Below are 18674 nucleotides of genomic sequence, written 5' to 3' on the forward strand. Positions count from 1 at the left end.
TTCCCGGACCGGGGCACGAACCCGTGTCCCCTGCATCGGCAGGCGGACTCCTAACCACTGCGCCACCAGGGAAGCCCCATCAGTCTTTTAAAACCACCTAGGTTATTTCTGCCCCACCTTTACCACATGTATTTATTTTGAAAAGGTCTACTCATTAAAAATTATGTTTATTTCAAACGGGAACTTTATAGCATTCTGAAATCATAGGTTTGATGTGGTTAGCAATATATTTTTTTCTAGAATATCTTTAAATAGTCATTAAATCATAATCATTAAATTGAACAATATTTGTCATTGTATCATCTAAAATAGTCTTATATTTTACCAGTGATTTGAGCTCCACTCTGCTTCGCACTGCCCTGAAGCAGAAGTGTGTGAGAGAACGGACATGTGGCCATCATGCCGGGAGGGGAGAGGAGGGAAGGGCAAAGATGTGCTTCTCATGGGCTTCCCTAGTGGCGCAGTGGTTGGGAGTCCGCCTGCTGATGCAGGGGACGCGGGTTCGTACCCCGGTCCGGGAAGATCCCACATGCCGCAGAACGGCTGGGCCCGTGAGCCGTGGCCGCTGAGCCTGCACGTCCGGAGCCTGTGCTCCGCAATGGGAGAGGCCACAACAGTGAGAGGCCCATGTACCGCAAAAAAAAAAAAAAAAAAAAAAAAAAAAGATGTGCTTCTCAGACTAAGGTACAGGTGTCAGGGTAGGTGGCACTGTGCCAGGGAGTATGCAGAGCAAGTGGCGGGGACTATACTTTACTGAAAATCTGTTTTACTCAATGGAATCGTTATTTGAATATTCAAACAAACGCCCATAAATTATAGAGGAGAAATCAAGATTCCATGGCACTTTTCATGGGAGACCTGCTGGTGTGGCTGAAGAGAACGTAGTCAACAGTGGACAGAGGAGGGAGGAGCAGGGGTGTCCCCAGGGTTTCTGTCTTAGGGCTCGGGGCACTGGCTGAACTGTGCACCCCAGGAGAAGAACCGTGGTGTGTGATGGGGGATACAGGGTTAAGTGTCCTTGCTGAGTTGTTTCCATGGGACCTACAGGTGGAGACACCTACCAGGTGGTGGGGAGCACAGGTCAGGTGCTCTAGAGAGAGATGGAGGTACTGCTGTAGGTTTGGGTTTCACCAGATGCTATTAGAGGTCCAGGCAGTGGTTCTCCACCTTAGCTGTCCATTGAAATCCCCTCCAGGTAGATGAGTCTGGGACTCATCCCCAGAGATTCTGATGTAATTTTGTCTGGGCTGCAGCCTGGGCCTGGGGAATTTTAAAGGTTCTCCAGGTACCGCTTGTGCAGCACAGGTAGAGAACCACTGGCACGGAGTAAGAGGAGAGAGTGGGGGCTGTAATTGTGGGGAGTATCCACATTCCGCAGAATAGGTGGGTAGAATAGGGATGGAGAGATTTGTTCTGGTTAAGTACACGGTGTGTCCTCCTGGCAGTTTGGGTGAGGGCTCGCTCGAAGGTCTTTGGATTTGCCCTTTGGAGGTGAAACTAGAGAAAGCAGTTTAAGTGAGAGGGTGATAAATATTCACCTTCCAATATGATTCTGAGGAATAAATGAGATTCTTGTAGGTATTGTGAGTAGCAGGGTAAGCAGGCCCATGGTAAGTGCCCTGTGATCAGAATGTCATTATTGTCATTTCTAGATTGTCCTTGTTATAAGGTAGCGGTTCTTAAATGTGAATGTGTGTAAGAATTTCCTTAATTGCAGATTCCTGGATTCCCCCCAAGGAGATTATGGTACACAGGCTCTGGGGTGAGGTCCGGAAATCTGCATTCCTTCCAGGGACCTCCGCAGGTGGTTTGCATGGAGGGGGTCCTCGGACCACACATTAAGTTGAATAGGCCTGAGGAGATTCTACATAAGCCTGTCTCAGATCCTTTGTCCCCTCCTTGCAGTGCACAGCTATGCCGGCCGTCCTCAGGTATCTGGAAGGGGAAGTTATGGCAGGTCAAGGAATGATGGGGGATTGTCTCCAAAGGGTACGAGTTCTCCCGACTTCAGATATCTCAGCATGTGGCTCCATGCCTGGGATCCAGTTGTCCCATGAGCTTGGCCTGTGAGCCAGGACCCTTCTGTGGCATTGGGGGTCGGAGAAGCTCCTGCAGGGAAACTTCATGCTCACGGGCAGACACAGGGCACACATTTTCCCACAGTGAGTCCTGTCAGGGTTAAAGTCATTTGGGGTCAGAGCTTGTAATTACGTTGCACATTTTTTTTCTCTAAAAACCTTGAGGAAGCGTAATGAGCTGTCAGAGCTGTTGCATAGCTAGGGGGGACTCTTGTCTTGGGGAGAGCAGTAGAGGGACTGGCAGATGGTCCTGGAAGGTGAGGTGCCCCAAACCCAGAGAAGGCTCACCTTCACCTGCTGCCTCAGAGCTGCCCTCGGGCAACTCATTTCTGGCAACCGCTCCTCCTTATCTCTGTTCTGATCTCAGCTGGTTTTCAGCCTCTGTGGGAGGGCTGGGTGACAAAGCAGACGCAGCCACTGATGGTGGGACTCCGGGGTGATGGGCCCTGCGGCTTTCCTGCCGCCTATTGTATCTGACTAGTGCCTTGAGATGTTTGACACAAATCCTGCCCTGGGCCGGTACCCAGCCGAGCATCAGTCTCACAACTCTGGCTGTGGGAGGTATGGAGGCCAGGCAAGCCCTGGGGAGGGATGCCTGGCCCAGTCCCGGCTGCGCCCGAGGCATCTGGTCCTCTGACCAGGCCTTGGAGACTACAGATGGCTTTGCTTGCTGCCATCTCCTGGCCCTCTGATCGAAGCCGCCCTGAGCTCAGTGTGCAAGGTCAGCAAGCTACCACTGTTGCCAGCTCTGTGTAGAGCTACAAGATGGTTCTGGCTCCGGAAAGAAATCCCATTTCCCCTTTACAGAGCCAGCATGCTTGGAATCAGTTTCCCAGCAGGGAAGCTCTGCTCCACTGCATAGAAAACTGGAGTGGAACTGAGAGCTTTTGGCCCCCGTGTCTTTTGGGATCTGTCTTTGGCTTGCTTCTTTCTCCCCCACCTCTTCCGGCTGGCATGAGTTCACACCATACTGCAATGAAAAGACAACCCAACAGGGCTTGGGGTTTTTTTTTTGAGGCACAGAGTTCAAGCGTAAAGATGGTCATCAACTGACGAGAACCCAAAATTGGCTTGTTTTCACAAGTTTCAGTTCTGAATGTTGGGGTCTCATCTTCCCCCTCCCCTCAAATCTGGAGAACTGAGTCTCTTTAAGAAAGAAGATTGAAATGCTTTTGGTGGTTATCTTAAATGAAAGACTTGTGAAATGTTACAGAGGAGAAGGATGACTCATGTCTTTTACTGTGACATCTCAAGCAGCAAGATACTGAGCTCCTCAAATGTGCCAGCATGGGTTAGGCAATGGTGGGCAGAGACCTTGGAGGTCCTGTCTCAGGACTTTTTAAAGCAGCTTAATGAGATATATAATTCACATACCACACAGTTCACTCATTTACAGTGTACAGTTCATGGCTCTTAGTATGGTCACAGAATTTTTCATCCATCTCCACAAGTAGTTATAGAATATGTTTGGTCATCATCCCCCAAAGAAACCCTGCACTCCTTAGCCATCATCCCCAACATCCTTCCCATTCCCCCCAGCCCTAGGCAACCACTTCCTCAGGATTTTAACCCACGGTCCAAAGTGTGGTGCTCTCCTGTCTGCTCTCTCCTTAGATAGTGTTAAGGTACATATCCTTTTCCTTCAGTGCATTCAAACAATTTGTGCTTCTCCAGAATGCTGCATTTTCAGTGCCAGGGTGTTTGAATCTGGAACTCCTTCTCTGTTCTGTTCACCCCCCTGACAAATGTGCTAGTGCGGCAGGCCTAATTCACATTCATTCCTGAGTGCATGTAGGTCTCTGGTTAGGACTTCTTTTATCCTGTCTTTCTCTGGGTTTTGATCTTACTTTGGAGAGAGTAATCTCCTGGTGTTAAGTGGGAAGGAACACCCAGTATCCAGTAGGTAGATTCCTTTGTTTTGAGCTGAAGAGAGTAACATCCTTTATTTCTACAGAGGACAAAATTTCAGTGATACACTGATTTGGATAGTCACATTTGGAGGGTTTTAGCTTTATTTTAGGAACTGTTGGTAAAGAAGTAAGTTTCATAGGTGCTGAAATGGCAGTGGTTTGGGGCTATCTAAGGTCTTAACATGAAAGTCCTTCTTCCCTACAAAAGACCTTGTATTGTTCTAGGAACTGCCAGCCCAGATGTAGCTAACGCATTCTCTACCATCTGTTTGTTTTCTCTTTCTCTCAGTTGCTTCTGTCCCTTCTTTTTCTTTCCCTTCTTTTTTCCTCTCATTCTTTCACTGTGCCCTCCCCCCACTCCATTTTGCCTTGCTAAAGGGCCAAAAAAGTGACTGATCTCTAACCTCTTGATTTTGGGAAAAACAAAGACTATTGTGAAGGGAATGACCTGAAACCAATTTCCAGAGTTTTAGGGCTGTAGTTAAAAAGACTTCTAGATTTGAGGTGATTGTGAATCTGTAGAACTGGGAAGAAATGTGGGCTATCAGTGGTCCCATCTTGTAGAAAACACTGTGTGGGGTCCCCTTTCCTGTTACACTTCCTGTGTTAGATTCCAGAGGTGAAAGGATGCTCAGAACCAGAGAGGGTATAGAACGGCTGGCCAGCTGGTTAGCTTTTCTGATGGGGACCTTATTTTTTTCTTCTCTAAGGGGACCTGATGGCAAGCCTCATTTTTTATCATTGAGATGGGGGTGCTGTTAAGATTGTCTTCAACAAAAGTGGGTCAGTGATTTATATTTCACGAAAATAAATTTTGGGACACTGAATGAGAGCATGGTATTTGGGTTAGTTGAATAGGTCCAGATATAATTATGTATATTTATAATGCCAATTGGGGACCTAGAAACCTATTTAGGATAAGGTTAGGAAAGTGGGTATGAAATCTGAGTCTTTACCAGTAGAATCTCTGGAAACAATTTATTTTGGACATATGTAAATGAGACCTGGATCAGAGAGCTTACATCTCTCTCCCTCCCGCTGACAACCCCATGGTTCGCAAAGTCGTTAACATGAAAAAAGCAGGATGCACCTTCTACCTTCTTTTGAGGTGTATATCCCTGGCCTTTTTCATCATGTAGGCTAATCATTAAAAAAACAAAACAGGGCTTCCCTGGTGGCGCAGTGGTTGAGAGTCCGCCTGCCGATGCAGGGGACGCGGGCTCGTGCCCCGGTCCGGGAAGATCCCACATGCCGCGGAGCGGCTGGGCCCGTGAGAGGCCCGCGTGCCGCAAAAAACAAACAAACAAACAAACAAAAAAAAACAAAAAACAAAACAAAACAAACCAAGCATTCCAAAAACAAACTTGTAATTTTTTTTTCTGATTATACCAGTAATGCATGTTGATGAGAGATAACTTAGAAATTACAGGTGAATAAAATACAAATCATACCAATAGTACCGATTAGAGATACTCATTTTGGTTTTTATCATCTTTTCTACTCAGGTTATGATCATCTTTCCATATCATTACCCACTCTCTGAGATTGTTTTTAGTGGCTGTGTAATATTCCATGTGTACTGTTTCAGGACTTACTAATGACCTACTTTTGGACAGTTAGGTTGTTTCTCTCTTTTTTCCACGATCATTAACCAATCTATAATGAACTTTCTTTTAGCTATGCCATCATTAGCTCCTTAGGCAAATGTATATAGGCTGTCCCATTTCTTTCCATATCTTTAAGATTCAGCTCCCATCTCTTTACTTGTTCCCTTTTTTTTCCTGCCAGTTGAGCAGAACCTTGGAGACAAAGATGTCTTTTGAGAGTTCCACAGAATGAAGAGTCCCATATATTGAATGCATGTGGTTACATTCATTTGAACAATAATAATAGTAGTGCATGTTTACCACCATGTAACTTTATTATATGTCAGAACCTTTTGTTACGTGTTTTACAAACTTTATTTCATTGCACCGTCACAACAGTATTATATGGTATGTACTAATACCGCAGTTATAGACTGGAAAACTTGAGACACAGAAAGCAAAAGTAATTCATCCAAGTAAAAAGTATTGGACTCAGGATTGGAGCCTCTATCCACTGTGAACTCTTTTGCTCTCAACCAGTGCTATGCTACTGACTATAATCTTAGCCCATTCCCTTAAATCTTCTGTTTCTTCATTTATAAAGTGGGAATAATAGTGCTTGCTTGAGAACACTCTAAGGGTTAAATGAGCTAGCTGTGAACAGCATCTGGGCCCAAGTCACTGCAGCTATTGCTACTCTAATGACTGATGACTTCACCTTTTGTAAGGTAGGAATAATATAGATATTTTAAAAACTGTCTTTGTGCAGTGTCTACATCTGAGTCTCTGGCTTTCTCGCTGGAGATGAACCCATGTATTGGGGATTATCTCTAGAAATTAGACTGGGCTTCATACTCTGGTCATTACTATATTGATGTCTTTGTTTTACACACATCCACTCACAAGATTCTGCAGCTTCTTCAGGACTGTTTGGGATGCTGACTTGTCAGAAGCCATTCTAAAAGTAACACATCCCATGGGTGCCTGCCCCACCCCACCCCTAGCCTCACTACCTAGAGGTGAACACCTTCACTTTTTTGAGCAGGCAGCTGACTTCTAACAGGGAGTTCTATCCTTAAGTCTAACCTAAGTATCTGTTGCAGGACTGGACAAAAAGTTGCCTTTTAGATAAGTGTTGGTGTTAAGTGGAGGTTGGTGGTCTCCATCCTCTGGTCATGAGTTATCCCCGTTTCGAACTCCAGTCCTTTTATTTCCCCCCCGCCCGCCACCTCCCCATCACTCTTGTCTCTCAGCAGACTTGAACACTCAGGCGGTTCTGAGGAAAATAACAGCACACGACATTCTGAGAACATATCTAGGCTGGCTTCTCCAGGGATTCAGGACAAGGCACTTTCTAGCCATAGGACCTTTCCATTGCTTGGAACACCTTTGCTACAGCTCTTCATGGGGTCGGCTTCTTCTCCTCCTTCAGGTTTCAGCCAAAGGTCCCCTTCAAGAGTCCTCCCCTGACCACGTGACCCCCTCCTCTATGCCGTTACCCCATTTTATAGGTAATGTACCTGTCCCACCCTTTAAACTCCCCAGTGCGTGTTGAATGAATGATAGCAAGTGTCCCTTCAAAGAGCCCGACCACTTGACTGTGTGTTCTGAAAGCAACTCTGAGTGTTCATGGCCTCAAGCATCTCTTGGTTCTCTTTAGATTTTATTTTGTTTAAAGAGTCCTTCTTGGGCAGATCAGATGTGACTGCTTTGATTGCGTGACAATCCAGTCTACCTTTGGGGTAGCACAGGAAATGGTGATGAGTTAGGAAAAGCAAGAATCAGAACGAAGAGTTGCTTGAGGCTTCACCCACCTCCTCCTTGCTGCCCATCCCTCTGTCTGTGCTGGCTCTTTTTCTCTCTTAGATCTTTCTTTACCTCTTTATCTTTATGTTCAAGAGGCAGAGGAAAGGAAAGAGAAATCTAATGTATTAAAATCTGTGTCATAAGTAGCACCACGCGAGAGGCCTAGGTCCCCTGGGCTGGGCCAGTTAACCTTCTATGAGGTGATTCTTTTCATAATCTTCACACCTAGAAGAAAGGGACTTACAGCTGATTCTTAAGTCAACGAGGTTGACTGTTCATGTCTTTTTCTTTAAAAAGAGAGATTTTGAAAATTAGGGTAGTCTCTGTACCCTCTCATTTAAAGGTGTTAAGTTTTAACAGTCATTTTAGTTAAAGTAGCACAAATGGGAAGGCATCCTTGATAAGCCTGATAATCAATTTTGAAAGACTTGTTTTTCATTTTCCTCCAAAAAGATTTAAAAAATATTTCTTTTGTTCGTGTTGCAGGCTGTATGTTGTTTGCTGACAGCGTTTCCAGCCGGAACCACATTGTTCTCCCAGGGTATTACTCCCACCCAGGCACACTGTCTGTAGAAAATTTTTCTGAAACCTTGTCGTGACTTTTTTACAAGATTGAATATCACTTCATTTGGATAGTTTTATGTGGACAAACGGGTCTTAACAGGAATCAGCCAACAAAAGACAGTGCTTCCCATAGAGTCCTTTACTTTCTAGGACTGCTGTCTTGCTAAATAGAATTTAAGCACGAGCATCAGTTTCTTGTCCCTGTCTTTCTTGGGCTCTGTCTCTGTTTTGTGTGGAAAGCCACCGTTCTTAGATATTTAATTTAGGAGTGGGCAGGGAGAGAGAAGAAACAGCATCACTTCTCTCTGTGTGCACACGTATGCCCTGCTTGGCGACATCTGAGCACTAGAGACTCACTGACCCACATTCTTTCCCTCCCTCCCTTGCAGTGTACTGACTGTGCAGGGCTCTGGTGCCACAGTTACAGTTACTTCTAAAACGTGTTGCCAAAGGCAGAAATCTCTGTCCCCACTCACTTCTCAGTTGTTGGAAATGAGCTCATGACCTAGAGTCACAGAGCATTGTGGCAGTGCTTTCGGCATCCAAATCCTTGGAGGTGGCCAGGGAATGCACAGGATCATGGAGGATTCCAGAAAGTCCTGAACCTGAAACACCAGCTGGCCCGTGTTTTCCCGACTGTGCACCATGCCCTCCGCTCCCTGCTGATTTCTACTATCTTCATAAATAAAAACAGAGCTCTTTCCGTGTCAGAACCTTTTCTCTGTTTTGCTAACAAGGTGTTTCTGAAAGTATTTTTAATCTGTTTTGGGGGCACATCCACATCCACAGCTTACGTTCATTGAAGGGGAAAGTTCGAGGCCGGTGTGGGAGAGCCCCTGAAGACAGCAGGTGCTCTGTGGGCTGGATTTGGCCACTTTTGTAGAACAGCACGAACCCACCCCTGCCCTGGAGTCTCGGGGCATAAACAGGACATGCTGCGTGACCTGGAGGTCTGACATTCGTTCCTTTGCTCTTCCACAGGAATGACAAGGCTGAGGCCCGTTGCCGAGCAACCTTGGACATAATAGAAGCAAGAGAACTCACCCACTGACTGTTAAATTCCCTTTGCCTTTTTTCTCTGTTTTCCCTTGGAGGCTTGAGGGTTACTAGTTTTCGGTGGGAGGAGATCAAGTGTACTAATTTGAAAGACTGACTGTGAGAGTCTTAACTGTTTTAGCCTCACTGGTCTCAGCTCTAATCAGGTAACTCGGCCTTAAATGAGAAGGACAGCTCTCAGGGAGCCCCACATTCCGGGAGCAGTTGGGAGAAGAGGGGCGAGCTTCCCCTGCTGTCAGCATGGACGTGGAGTGTTGGTGAGGTACTTTGCTGACTGTGAAGGCAGCTTTTGTTATCACCATCCTTGCAGTCGGTTTTCATAAAGCACATTGTAGACATGACGATTCCATTCCACTCTGACCATGCCAGACAGGCCACTTTCTATCTCGAGGGAGGGAGGACCCAGTCCAGGCTGCTTACGCAGGAAGAGAATTGATTGTAGTCTGGAGCTGGAAAGCCCAGGGATGTTCTGACTTCCGACCAGCCCGGGTCCCGTGGCTCACACGGTGTCTGTAGGCCCCAGTCTCTCTGCATCTCTCCATGCTGTTTTCCTATAGGTTGATGCCATTCTCAGCCTCTTCCCTCACGTTGGCAAGAGGACCTGTGACCAAGAGTTCGAACTGAAGCCCTGAGCGTGGTTCCCATTGGCTTTTCGTTGAATCACGTGCACATCCTTGAGATAATCCTTGAAGCTCCCCTGGCCTGAGCCCAGAGTGGAGTCAACAGCATATGAGGTCCATGTTCCAAGTGTCAGGAATGGATGGTTTCCCAGAGGAGTATTAGGGTGCTGTAAATACAGAAGAAGAGGGGATAGCTGCTGGGCTGCCAGGGCAACAAAATTCCTCCACCCTGGCCCGCATAGATTGAACAGGGTCATCCAGGGAAGAGAAAGGGCTCTGCTTCCCAAATATCTCATGGTTCTTGGCCATGTTTGGATAAGTTAATTTGGGCTATCAGGCTATTTTTAAGTCAAGTAACCCTGGAAATTCAGATTTGGAGGGCAAGAAATGAGACAGTGAGGAAGCCCTGGGGACCACCAGGATTGGGCAGACCATGGGCAGCTGAGAATAGTGTTTGGGAGCCGCGTGCCTAGTGAGCAGGGCATGGGGTGTCTGGTGGATAGGAGGGTGAGAGGGGACTGCCCCTGCTGGGACAAACTGTAAAAAACACACAACTCTGTATGAGAACAATTAAGTAACGTAGCAGATCCATAACCTCCCAGGCGACAGCTGATTATCTTACAGCCCAGCCAGTACGCGAAAATAGTTCTCCATTTTCCAGAGCCTGTTTCCCCTTGTGATACTTATGATTTGGGAAGCAGAATATATCCTGCAGCGCTTGTTTTGAATCTGCTGATGGCTAGTTTAGTGGATTAGACGACAAGGATCAGCGAACGTTTTCTGTAAAGAGCCAGATAGTAAACGTTTTAGGCTTTGTGGGCAACATACAGTCTCTGTCGCATAGTCTTCTTTTATGCCTTTTTTTTTTTTTTTTTCTTTTACAACCATTTAATAAGGTAAAACCCATCGTGGCTCAGGGGCCACAGTTTGCTGAGCCCCAGTATGGGTTGTGGAGTCAGACCTGGGTTCCATTCCTATCCATGTTGCTTGTGAACCGTGTGGGCATTTTAACCTCTCAGAGGCCCAGTTGTCTGAGTTTTCTCATCTGTAAAGTAAGTCTGATAGAAGTACCCACCTCATCGGGTTATTGTGAGGATGGCTCAGAAAGTATTGGCTCCTTGGAATCATGATGGTGACCCTTTGCCACTACACAGCATACTCTGGGGGGAAGATGGGGTTGAGCTCTAAGAGTTGTAATTTCCATTGTTCTTCCTCTTTTGATGCCTGCTTTTTCTCTGTTCTGGACAACTCATCATCAGGTTTTGAGAACTTGGTGCCAATCTCAGTTTCATTTCTGGTCTGTTCAGGAAGCGACCCACATTTTAATCCATATTTGGCAGTAACCGAAATAAATTGTCTTGGTTCATTATCAAAATGCAGAATATGTACTTGTTTTGCTTCCAGCCTGAAATTCCCTCCTTATCCACTTTTTCACTACATTCCAGTTCATCAGCCTATCAAGGCCTCTTATTAAAGCTGGAAGGAGAATTGTTTTTTTTCTGTATATCAGAGAGAATGTTAGTTTTGTGGATTTTTGTTTGTTGAACTTGGTGGATGGATGTCAACCTATTACCTGCACTTCGTACAGGCAAATTATGATGGAATGGGTAGAAATCACATGACCTTTCAAATCCTCAGTATCCTGCAAACTCCCACCTTCTTTAAGTCTTTGCTCAATTGACGCTTTTTCGGTGAGGTCTAACCTGGCAGCCCCTCCCATCCTACTTCTCCATTCTACTTTTTCCTGTAGTACGTTTCTCATTCTAACATACTATATAATTTGTTTATTATGGTTTCTTTTTTGTCTGTCTCTCCCTACTAGAATGAAAACTGTATAAGGTCAAGGATATTAATCTTTGTTCACTTCTGTATTCCCTGTGCTTTGAATAGCATCTGGTGCATAAATAAATATTTGTTGAGTGAATGAATGAATGCTTTGATTCCTATATTGGAATGTTTACTGCATCCCGTTCTCCCTTGCCTAGAAATCCGTGAGACTTGGGTTTGAATATTGACTCTGCCACAAATTGCCTCTGTCTTTGAGCAAATCATTTAATCTCTGGGGACTGTAGTTTGCTTATCTTTAAAATAAGGGTTTAGAGTAAATGATTGCTAGATTTCCTATTTGGTCTATAGTTCTGTGATTATAATCTCAGGTTAAAAGAGACGATGTACTACTATTAAATTTGCCACAGATATTTCCTGAAAACAGTTTGAATTTCATTAGTGGGCACAGTGGGTTGAAAGAGGTTCATAAGACGTTTTTAGAGGTACCTTCTGCCTTCCCTAAAACAGTTCTCAAGTATTATAGTTTGGTTGTTTTCAACCTTTTTTTTTTTTTTTTTTTTTTTTTTTGGCGGTACGTGGGCCTCTCACTGTCGTGGCCTCTCCCGTTGCGGAGCACAGGCTCCTCACGCGCAGGCTCAGTGGCCACGGCTCACGGGCCCAGCCGCTCCGCGGCATGTGGGATCTTCCCGGACCGGAGCACGAACCTGGGTCCCCTGCATCGGCAGGCGGACTCTCAACCACTGCGCCACCAGGGAAGCCCAAGAACCTTTTCACTAGCCCTTTTAGGATAAGGTGCAGATGTCTTGATAGTACTTTCTGAGCCCTGTGTCCTCTGGCCCCTGCCTGCGCCTTAGTTTCACATTGTCTTCATGTCTGTGCTCTGTGTTCCAGTCCTCCTAAATTTATTTTGGTTTCTCCAATGGATGATGGGTTCAGCCCATTGAATATTTCTGTTCTTTCTGCCTGGTATCCCTGGTGCCTTCCCCATCCCCTTTGGCCAACACCTACACATACTTTGGATCTCAATACACAGTGGGTATGGACTTAGGAGGGATTGGCAATAGGGTTCCTAGTAGTAGTGAGATTCTACTAGGAATCTCACTAGCTAAAGCAGAGACTGAAAAGGCCTGAGTTTGCTCAGGAACCGTAACCAGTCTGGGTTGGCTGGAGCATCTGTGCAATAAGCATGCCAGGGTTTTGGGGATTAGACTATAGAAGACTTGGGTGCCACAGTGAAGAGACTGTCTTCATTTAGTGGATACTGGGAAGCCAGTGTAAGTGTTTTGAGTAGCACAGTGACATAATCAAGGCTATATGAACTAAATAGCACAGATGTACATCTAAGAGCATTGAAAACATCATTTCCCTAATCCGTAAAGCATACTTGGGGGCATAAATGCTAGGGTTCCTGTTTTGCAGTTGGGGAAAAGCTGGGACACATAATGATTAAGGGACTTATTTTAGGCGTCACAGAAAAGCAGTGACTGAGCCAACAAGTATCTTTATAATTAGATAGCATTGTAATCTACAAGATTGATGAATGTTGCAAGTGGCTTTGTTCATTTTTCAAGTGGGTAGCAAGGTGAATAGTTGTGTGAGTGTCTCTCAGAGGTGACTGACTCATAGGTATTTCTGGAATCTTTGGCAGAGGCTTGGATTCTGTTTAGGTGATAACTGGATCCTCTGAGGGTAGATAAAGGATGCTTCATTGTGTCATAGCTGTTGTCGCCCTACGTGGTTGCTATATGTGTAGATTTAGCAAAGTCAAGGAGCAGATAGATGCCAATTTCCTCTCCTGGCTAGTTTAGGAAGAGTTCTTTCACAGCAAGCCTCGTCTGTGATTCCAGTTTACTTAAGCTTTACGGGAGGTATTGGGTTTTGCAGCTTCGTTACAGACTGTGTTTTTTTTTTTAATTTATTTTATTTTTTAATTTTTTTAATTTTTTGCGGTATGCGGGCCTCTCACTGTCGTGGCCTCTCCCAGTGCGCAGCACAGGCTCCGGACGCGCAGGCCCAGCGGCCATGGCTCACGGGCCCAGCCGCTCCACAGCATGTGGGATCTTCCCGGACCCGGGCACTAACCCATGTCCCCTGCATCGGCAGGCGGACTCTCAACCACTGCGCCACCAGGGAAGCCCTACAGACTGTGTTTAAAGCTGGGTTTAAAAATACAAGACCTCAGTGGTATAATTGATGATCTCCCAAGACTAATTCCCAGCCTGTGATGAAACAGTGCTTCTCAACCTTCAATGCTCATCCAAGTCGCCTGGGGACCTTGTTAAAATCAGGTTCTAATATAGGGCTTGGAACTCTGTATTTCTCACAAGCTCCCAGTTGATGTTGATGCTGTCAAGTTGCAAGGGAAAGACCTGGATCTCCCTTCACCTGAACTTTCTTCCTTTCCTCTCTTCCCCAGCCTTCCTCCTTGGTGTCTCAGACCCTTGTCTCCATTTTGTGGCTGCTAGTATTTTCCACCAAGACTCATTGTTTAGCTTGTGACTACCTCGGTAGCCAGAATGGTCTTCGCAAAGTAAAAACCTGATCATGTCACCTTACTGTTTAAATCCCTTTAGCGGCCCCCAGTGCACCCCCCTATCCTGGTCTGGCCCATTTGCCTTTCCAGTTTCATCTTGTACCATCTTTGCATTTTCCAGCTGCGAGGTGCCTTTTCTGACCCCTTTGATGCTCACGTGCCTCCCATCACAGGGCCTTGGCACTTGCACACACAGTTCCCTCTGATGCTGCCCTCCTCTGCCTCCTTTCCCCTAACTACTACTCCTTCAAATCTCAGCTCAAGTGCTACTTCCTCGGGAAGCTGCCCCAGGCCTCCCTGTTCAGTGACCTTCTGCCTTGGCCTCTTAGGCCATTGCCAGGCCCCTTTGGTCTCTGCCTGGGGTCAGCAGCAAGGAAGTGGGGGGTTTGGCTGGGGCCTAGCTGGATATTATGTTCCAAGAGTCCACTCAGTTCAAGCATCGTGCATCATTTTAGGAAGTTGTAGATTGCCCAAGAGCTGCTTTTCAAAAACACCCTGCCTGGGTGGTGATGGCGAAAGTGTTCTTCGTAGTGTGAAGGAGGAAGAGGAAGAGCACAGAGTATCCACTAGGAACCAAGTCATGTCATCTTAAGCTGGCTTTCAGGGCTGTTGTTTGTGTGCACGCACTCGGTGAAATCGTCCTGTGTCCCCCTCTCTGCTCCCACACTTCTCCTTTTTCTGTTGTTCTTGCAGTTTTATAATTGCAGAAACTATATCCCAAAGAGAGCAATTGCCTAGCTCAGGGCTGTAGGACATAAGGCTGAGCTGAGAGAAGAATCCAGATGGGATTGCTCCTGGGCCTCTTCACCTGCTGTGCTGTGCTGCTCTGCATGGGGGGTGGGGGCGTCTCCTTAAAGCCCAGCAGCCCTTTGGCAGCTTCCTGGGCATGCACACAGCCCTGCTGAGGTGAGGCTCTTCCTTCCCAGCTGGAATGCCTTGAAGGGGTACCCGGAATGTGTTCTGCAGCAAACCTACCAAACCTCAGTAATGTGGTCACCTTTCCTGCTGTGTCACAATTCTAACAGCATTGAATACTATCGTGAGTAACAACAGTGGGTTTTTTTTTTTTTTGAGGTAAGATCTATAATTTATTATCCCATTAAAAATTTTTTTTTATTTGTGTACAATTTTTAAAGGTTACTTTCCATTTACAGTTATTGTAAAAGTTTGGCTATATTCCCTGTGTTGTATGATACATCCTTGAGCCTATCTTACATCCAATAGTTTGTACCTCCTACTCCCCCGCCCCCCCGATTGCCACCCCTCACTGGTAACCACTGGTTTGTTCTCTATATCTGTTAGTCTGCTTCTTTTTTGTTATATGCACTAGTTTGTTGTATTTTTTTTTTTTTTTTTTTTTTTAACCAGGGAAGCCCTGTTGTATTTTTAAGATTCCACATGTAAGTGATATCATTCAGTATTTATCTTTTTCTGTCTGACTTATTTCACTTAGGCTAATGCTCTCCAACTTCTTCCATGTTGCTGCAAATGGCAGAATTTTGTTCTTTTTTATGGCTGAGTAGTATTTCATTGTATATGTGTACCACATCTTCTTTATCCATTCATCTGTTGATAGACTGCAACTATGGGTTTTTTTTTTTTTTTAAATTTATTTATGGCTGCGTTGGGTCTTCATTGCTGTGCGCAGGCTTTCTCTAGTTGCGGCAAGTGGGGGCTGCCCTTCCTTGCAGTGCGCGGGCTTCATTGTGGTGGCTGCTCTTGTTGGGGAGCACGGGCTGTAGGCGTGCAGGCTTCAGTAGTTGTGACACACGGGCTTCAGTAGTTGTGGCACACAGGCTCAGTAGTTGTGGCACACAGGCTCAGTAGTTGTGGCACGTGGGCTTAGTTGCTCCACGGCATGTGGAATCTTCCCAGACCAGGGCTTGATCCCGGGTCCCCTGCATTGGCAGGCAGATTCTTAACCACTGCGCCACCAGGGAAGCCCACTGTGGGTTTTTTTAGAGGCATATTTTAATGTGTTCCCCCTTTCCCCTTTGGAGATTTGTCCTCTGTATTTTGGATCCTTCTCGTAACTTTTTACGACTTAGACTGAAGGGTGCGCCTAGCTTCTAAGCTCCATGAGGACAGGGTCTGGGGCTGTATCCTCAGTTGTCTGCACAGTGACTGGCAAATAATAGCCGCTCCACAAATGGTCATAAGGAGAAACTTATTAATTTGCAATATGGTGAGACTCCCAACCTCATCTGTCCCCCACTGACCTGATCTTCCAGCAGCCCTAGCAGTGATGCTTTGAGGCGGAGAGGCTTTGTTCTGCCAGCTGTAGGGAATGACATAAGCCACAGGAGCATCGTTGTAATTGGCTTCACGGCTGCTTATTGTCCTGCTTGACTCACTGGCCTGATGCAGTGGGACGCACAGTATTAAATGAAATGGCTGATCCACTGGGGCAAATCTAGAGGTGGTACCTTGTTATCTTCCTCGTATCCTTGAATGCGAGCTCTGAGAGGAGCCGTACTTATCTTGCCTTTGTCTGGCATGGTGAACCAGAGAGCACTGGCTGCAGAATAAATAACTATAAAAAACCCAGACTAAGTGGATGAATGATGAATACATTTGTCCTAACTTAAATGTTGGGGTGCAGAGCTGGGGAGGATCATAGAGACACACAGCTTACTCACGTCTGTTCTTTATGACTCATCGGAGTACCCCCGCTCCCCGGCCCTTTATTTTGGGCTTCTCTTCCATTGAACTACCTTCAGAAGGCCAAGCTCTTTTTCTCTTTTCTTGTCTAATCCCATTGTTTGTGCTTCATTAATAGACCTGCTTGTGGTGGTAGTGCAGTGATTTCCTGACTTTCTGCAGTTCTTCTTGGGAACCCAGCAGCGTGTTTCCAGTGCTCACGTGTGCTTGGAACCTCCTAGTCGTGTGGTGTCTGTCTGCTGGAAGGTCTTGGCATCAGGGTGAGGGGAAAGCAGGGGTCGAGATGATGAGCCAGGCTTATTTCTTGTTCCAGTCTAAGCAAGTGTCTAGGGAGTTCCCTGGTGGTCCAGTGGTTAGGATTTGGCACTTTCACTGTGGAGGCCTGGGTTCAACCCCTGGTTGGGAAACTGAGATCCCACAACCCGCGTGGCGTGGCCAAAATGAAATTAAAAAAAAAAAAAAAAAAAAAAAAAAGCAAGTGTCCAGACCTCCCCATCCTATGAGGAACATCAGGGCACAGACAGGCTCCAGATGGAATGTGTGTGTTTGTATGTATGGTTCAGTCGTCAGCTCACTGTAGGTGCTGTTTCCTGTGCTTGAGGCACCTTTAATTGTGTGGTTGTTGGTTGGGGCCCAGGGCTGATTGCTTTTTCTTTGCTTTTAAAATTGTTTTGACATGGCTTTAATTCACTTCTTTGGTCTTGAGCTGGGGAATTTCCGCAGGAACCTTTGAATCGTGTCTTACACACCATACAGTTCTACGTCCTGTCATCTCTAAGCTAACATCCATGCTCCGAGTGCTGTGCTGGGGAATAGTGACAGTCCTAACTAATATGTATCGATGACGCCCTGCGTGGCAGACTTCTGTAAATCCTGTACACGCTCTCAGTGAATCATCAAAACAACCTTAGAAGGTAGTGATGCTATCACCCTTGCCACCATCTCCATTTCATAGGTGAGGAAAGCCATGAGATCCACGTGGAAAGATATTAGAGGCCCTTTTTTGATAAAAACAAACAAAAGGAAACAAACTAAGCATCCTTTGAGAAAAAGTAATGGGTATCTTGCCTGAATCACAGGCATATTTTCTAGGCTGCCTGCTAAGGTGTAAGATTTAGTAGAGGCTTTTTTTTTTTTTCCCCTTTTTCTTTTTTAGAATTGTTACCAAGGAGATATATTGCCTCCGAAAGGCAAATATGATGAAGAAATCCCCCCCGCTTTTGTCTACTCCCGTGTTTGAAGAATGTCACCATACCCAACTGTTTTCCTTATAGGGAATAAGGATGAAAAGTCCTTGTCCTGAACTCTGGTGGTTAGAGTATAGCCCACACGTCTCAGGGAAACACTGCATTCTTTAAAAATGATTTAAATCCATGCCATTCATGCTCATCTGTAATGCCAGCCATTGGTTAGAGTATCCATATAAGCTGTGGCCTTCAGTCTGGTGAGACTAGAGTGGGCGTGGGTCAGATTGAGTAACCTTGGAGAAAGTGGATAAAAACTGGACTGAAAAGAAAAACGTCATAGAGGATCTGTTCCCTCTTAAACCCCTGGCAGCTCTAAAGACTGTGAGCCTTGGGGTGAGAAAAACTGTTCTGTGGTACCTTCTGTAAGAATGACGCCTTTGTTTACAATGAATGTCCAGGGAATTTTCTGTTTTTTAAATGTTATTTATTTATGGCTGCTACTCTTGTTGTGGTGCACGGGCTTCTCATTGAGGTGGCTTCTGTTGTTGCGGAGCATGAGCTCTAGGTGAGTGGGCTCAGTAGTTGTGGCACTTGGGCTCAGTAGTTGTGGCACACGGGCTCAGTAGTTGTGGCTCGCGTGCTCAGTAGTTGTGGCACACGGGCTCAGTAGTTGTGGCTCGTGTGCTCAGTAGTTGTGGCGCATGGGCTTAGTTGCTCTGCGGCACGTGGGATCTTCCCGGACCAGGGCTCAAACCCATGTCCCCTGCATCAGCAGGCAGATTCTCAACCACTGCACCACCAGGAAAGTCCCCAGGGAATTTTCTTTTTTACAGTAATGGCTACAGTTTTCTCAATTGTAGCCCAGCTCTATGATCACTGGTGATG

At 46.0% G+C, this 18674-nt stretch overlaps 1 protein-coding gene across 7 annotated transcripts in view; it reads left to right on the top strand.

The window, feature by feature from the left end:
* ARHGAP26 (Rho GTPase activating protein 26) overlaps positions 1-18674 on the top strand; it is a 469933-nt gene that overhangs the window by 13382 nt on the left and 437877 nt on the right. For 2 of the 7 annotated variants that reach the window (XM_024752254.1, XM_024752253.1), the window contains exon 1: positions 13858-14847. The exons of 4 other annotated variants lie outside the window; for them this stretch is intronic. Coding sequence is in view for 1 of the 3 variants with exons in the window: in XM_024752251.1 (XP_024608019.1) it covers positions 14929-14980 (52 nt within the window). In the remaining 2 variants the exon portion in view is untranslated. One more of the 7 variants, XM_024752251.1, reaches the window with a different exon arrangement.

Source organism: Neophocaena asiaeorientalis, unplaced genomic scaffold (assembly GCF_003031525.2).
Source record: "Neophocaena asiaeorientalis asiaeorientalis breed wild unplaced genomic scaffold, Neophocaena_asiaeorientalis_V1.1 scaffold204, whole genome shotgun sequence".
Lineage (NCBI taxonomy): Eukaryota > Metazoa > Chordata > Mammalia > Artiodactyla > Phocoenidae > Neophocaena > Neophocaena asiaeorientalis.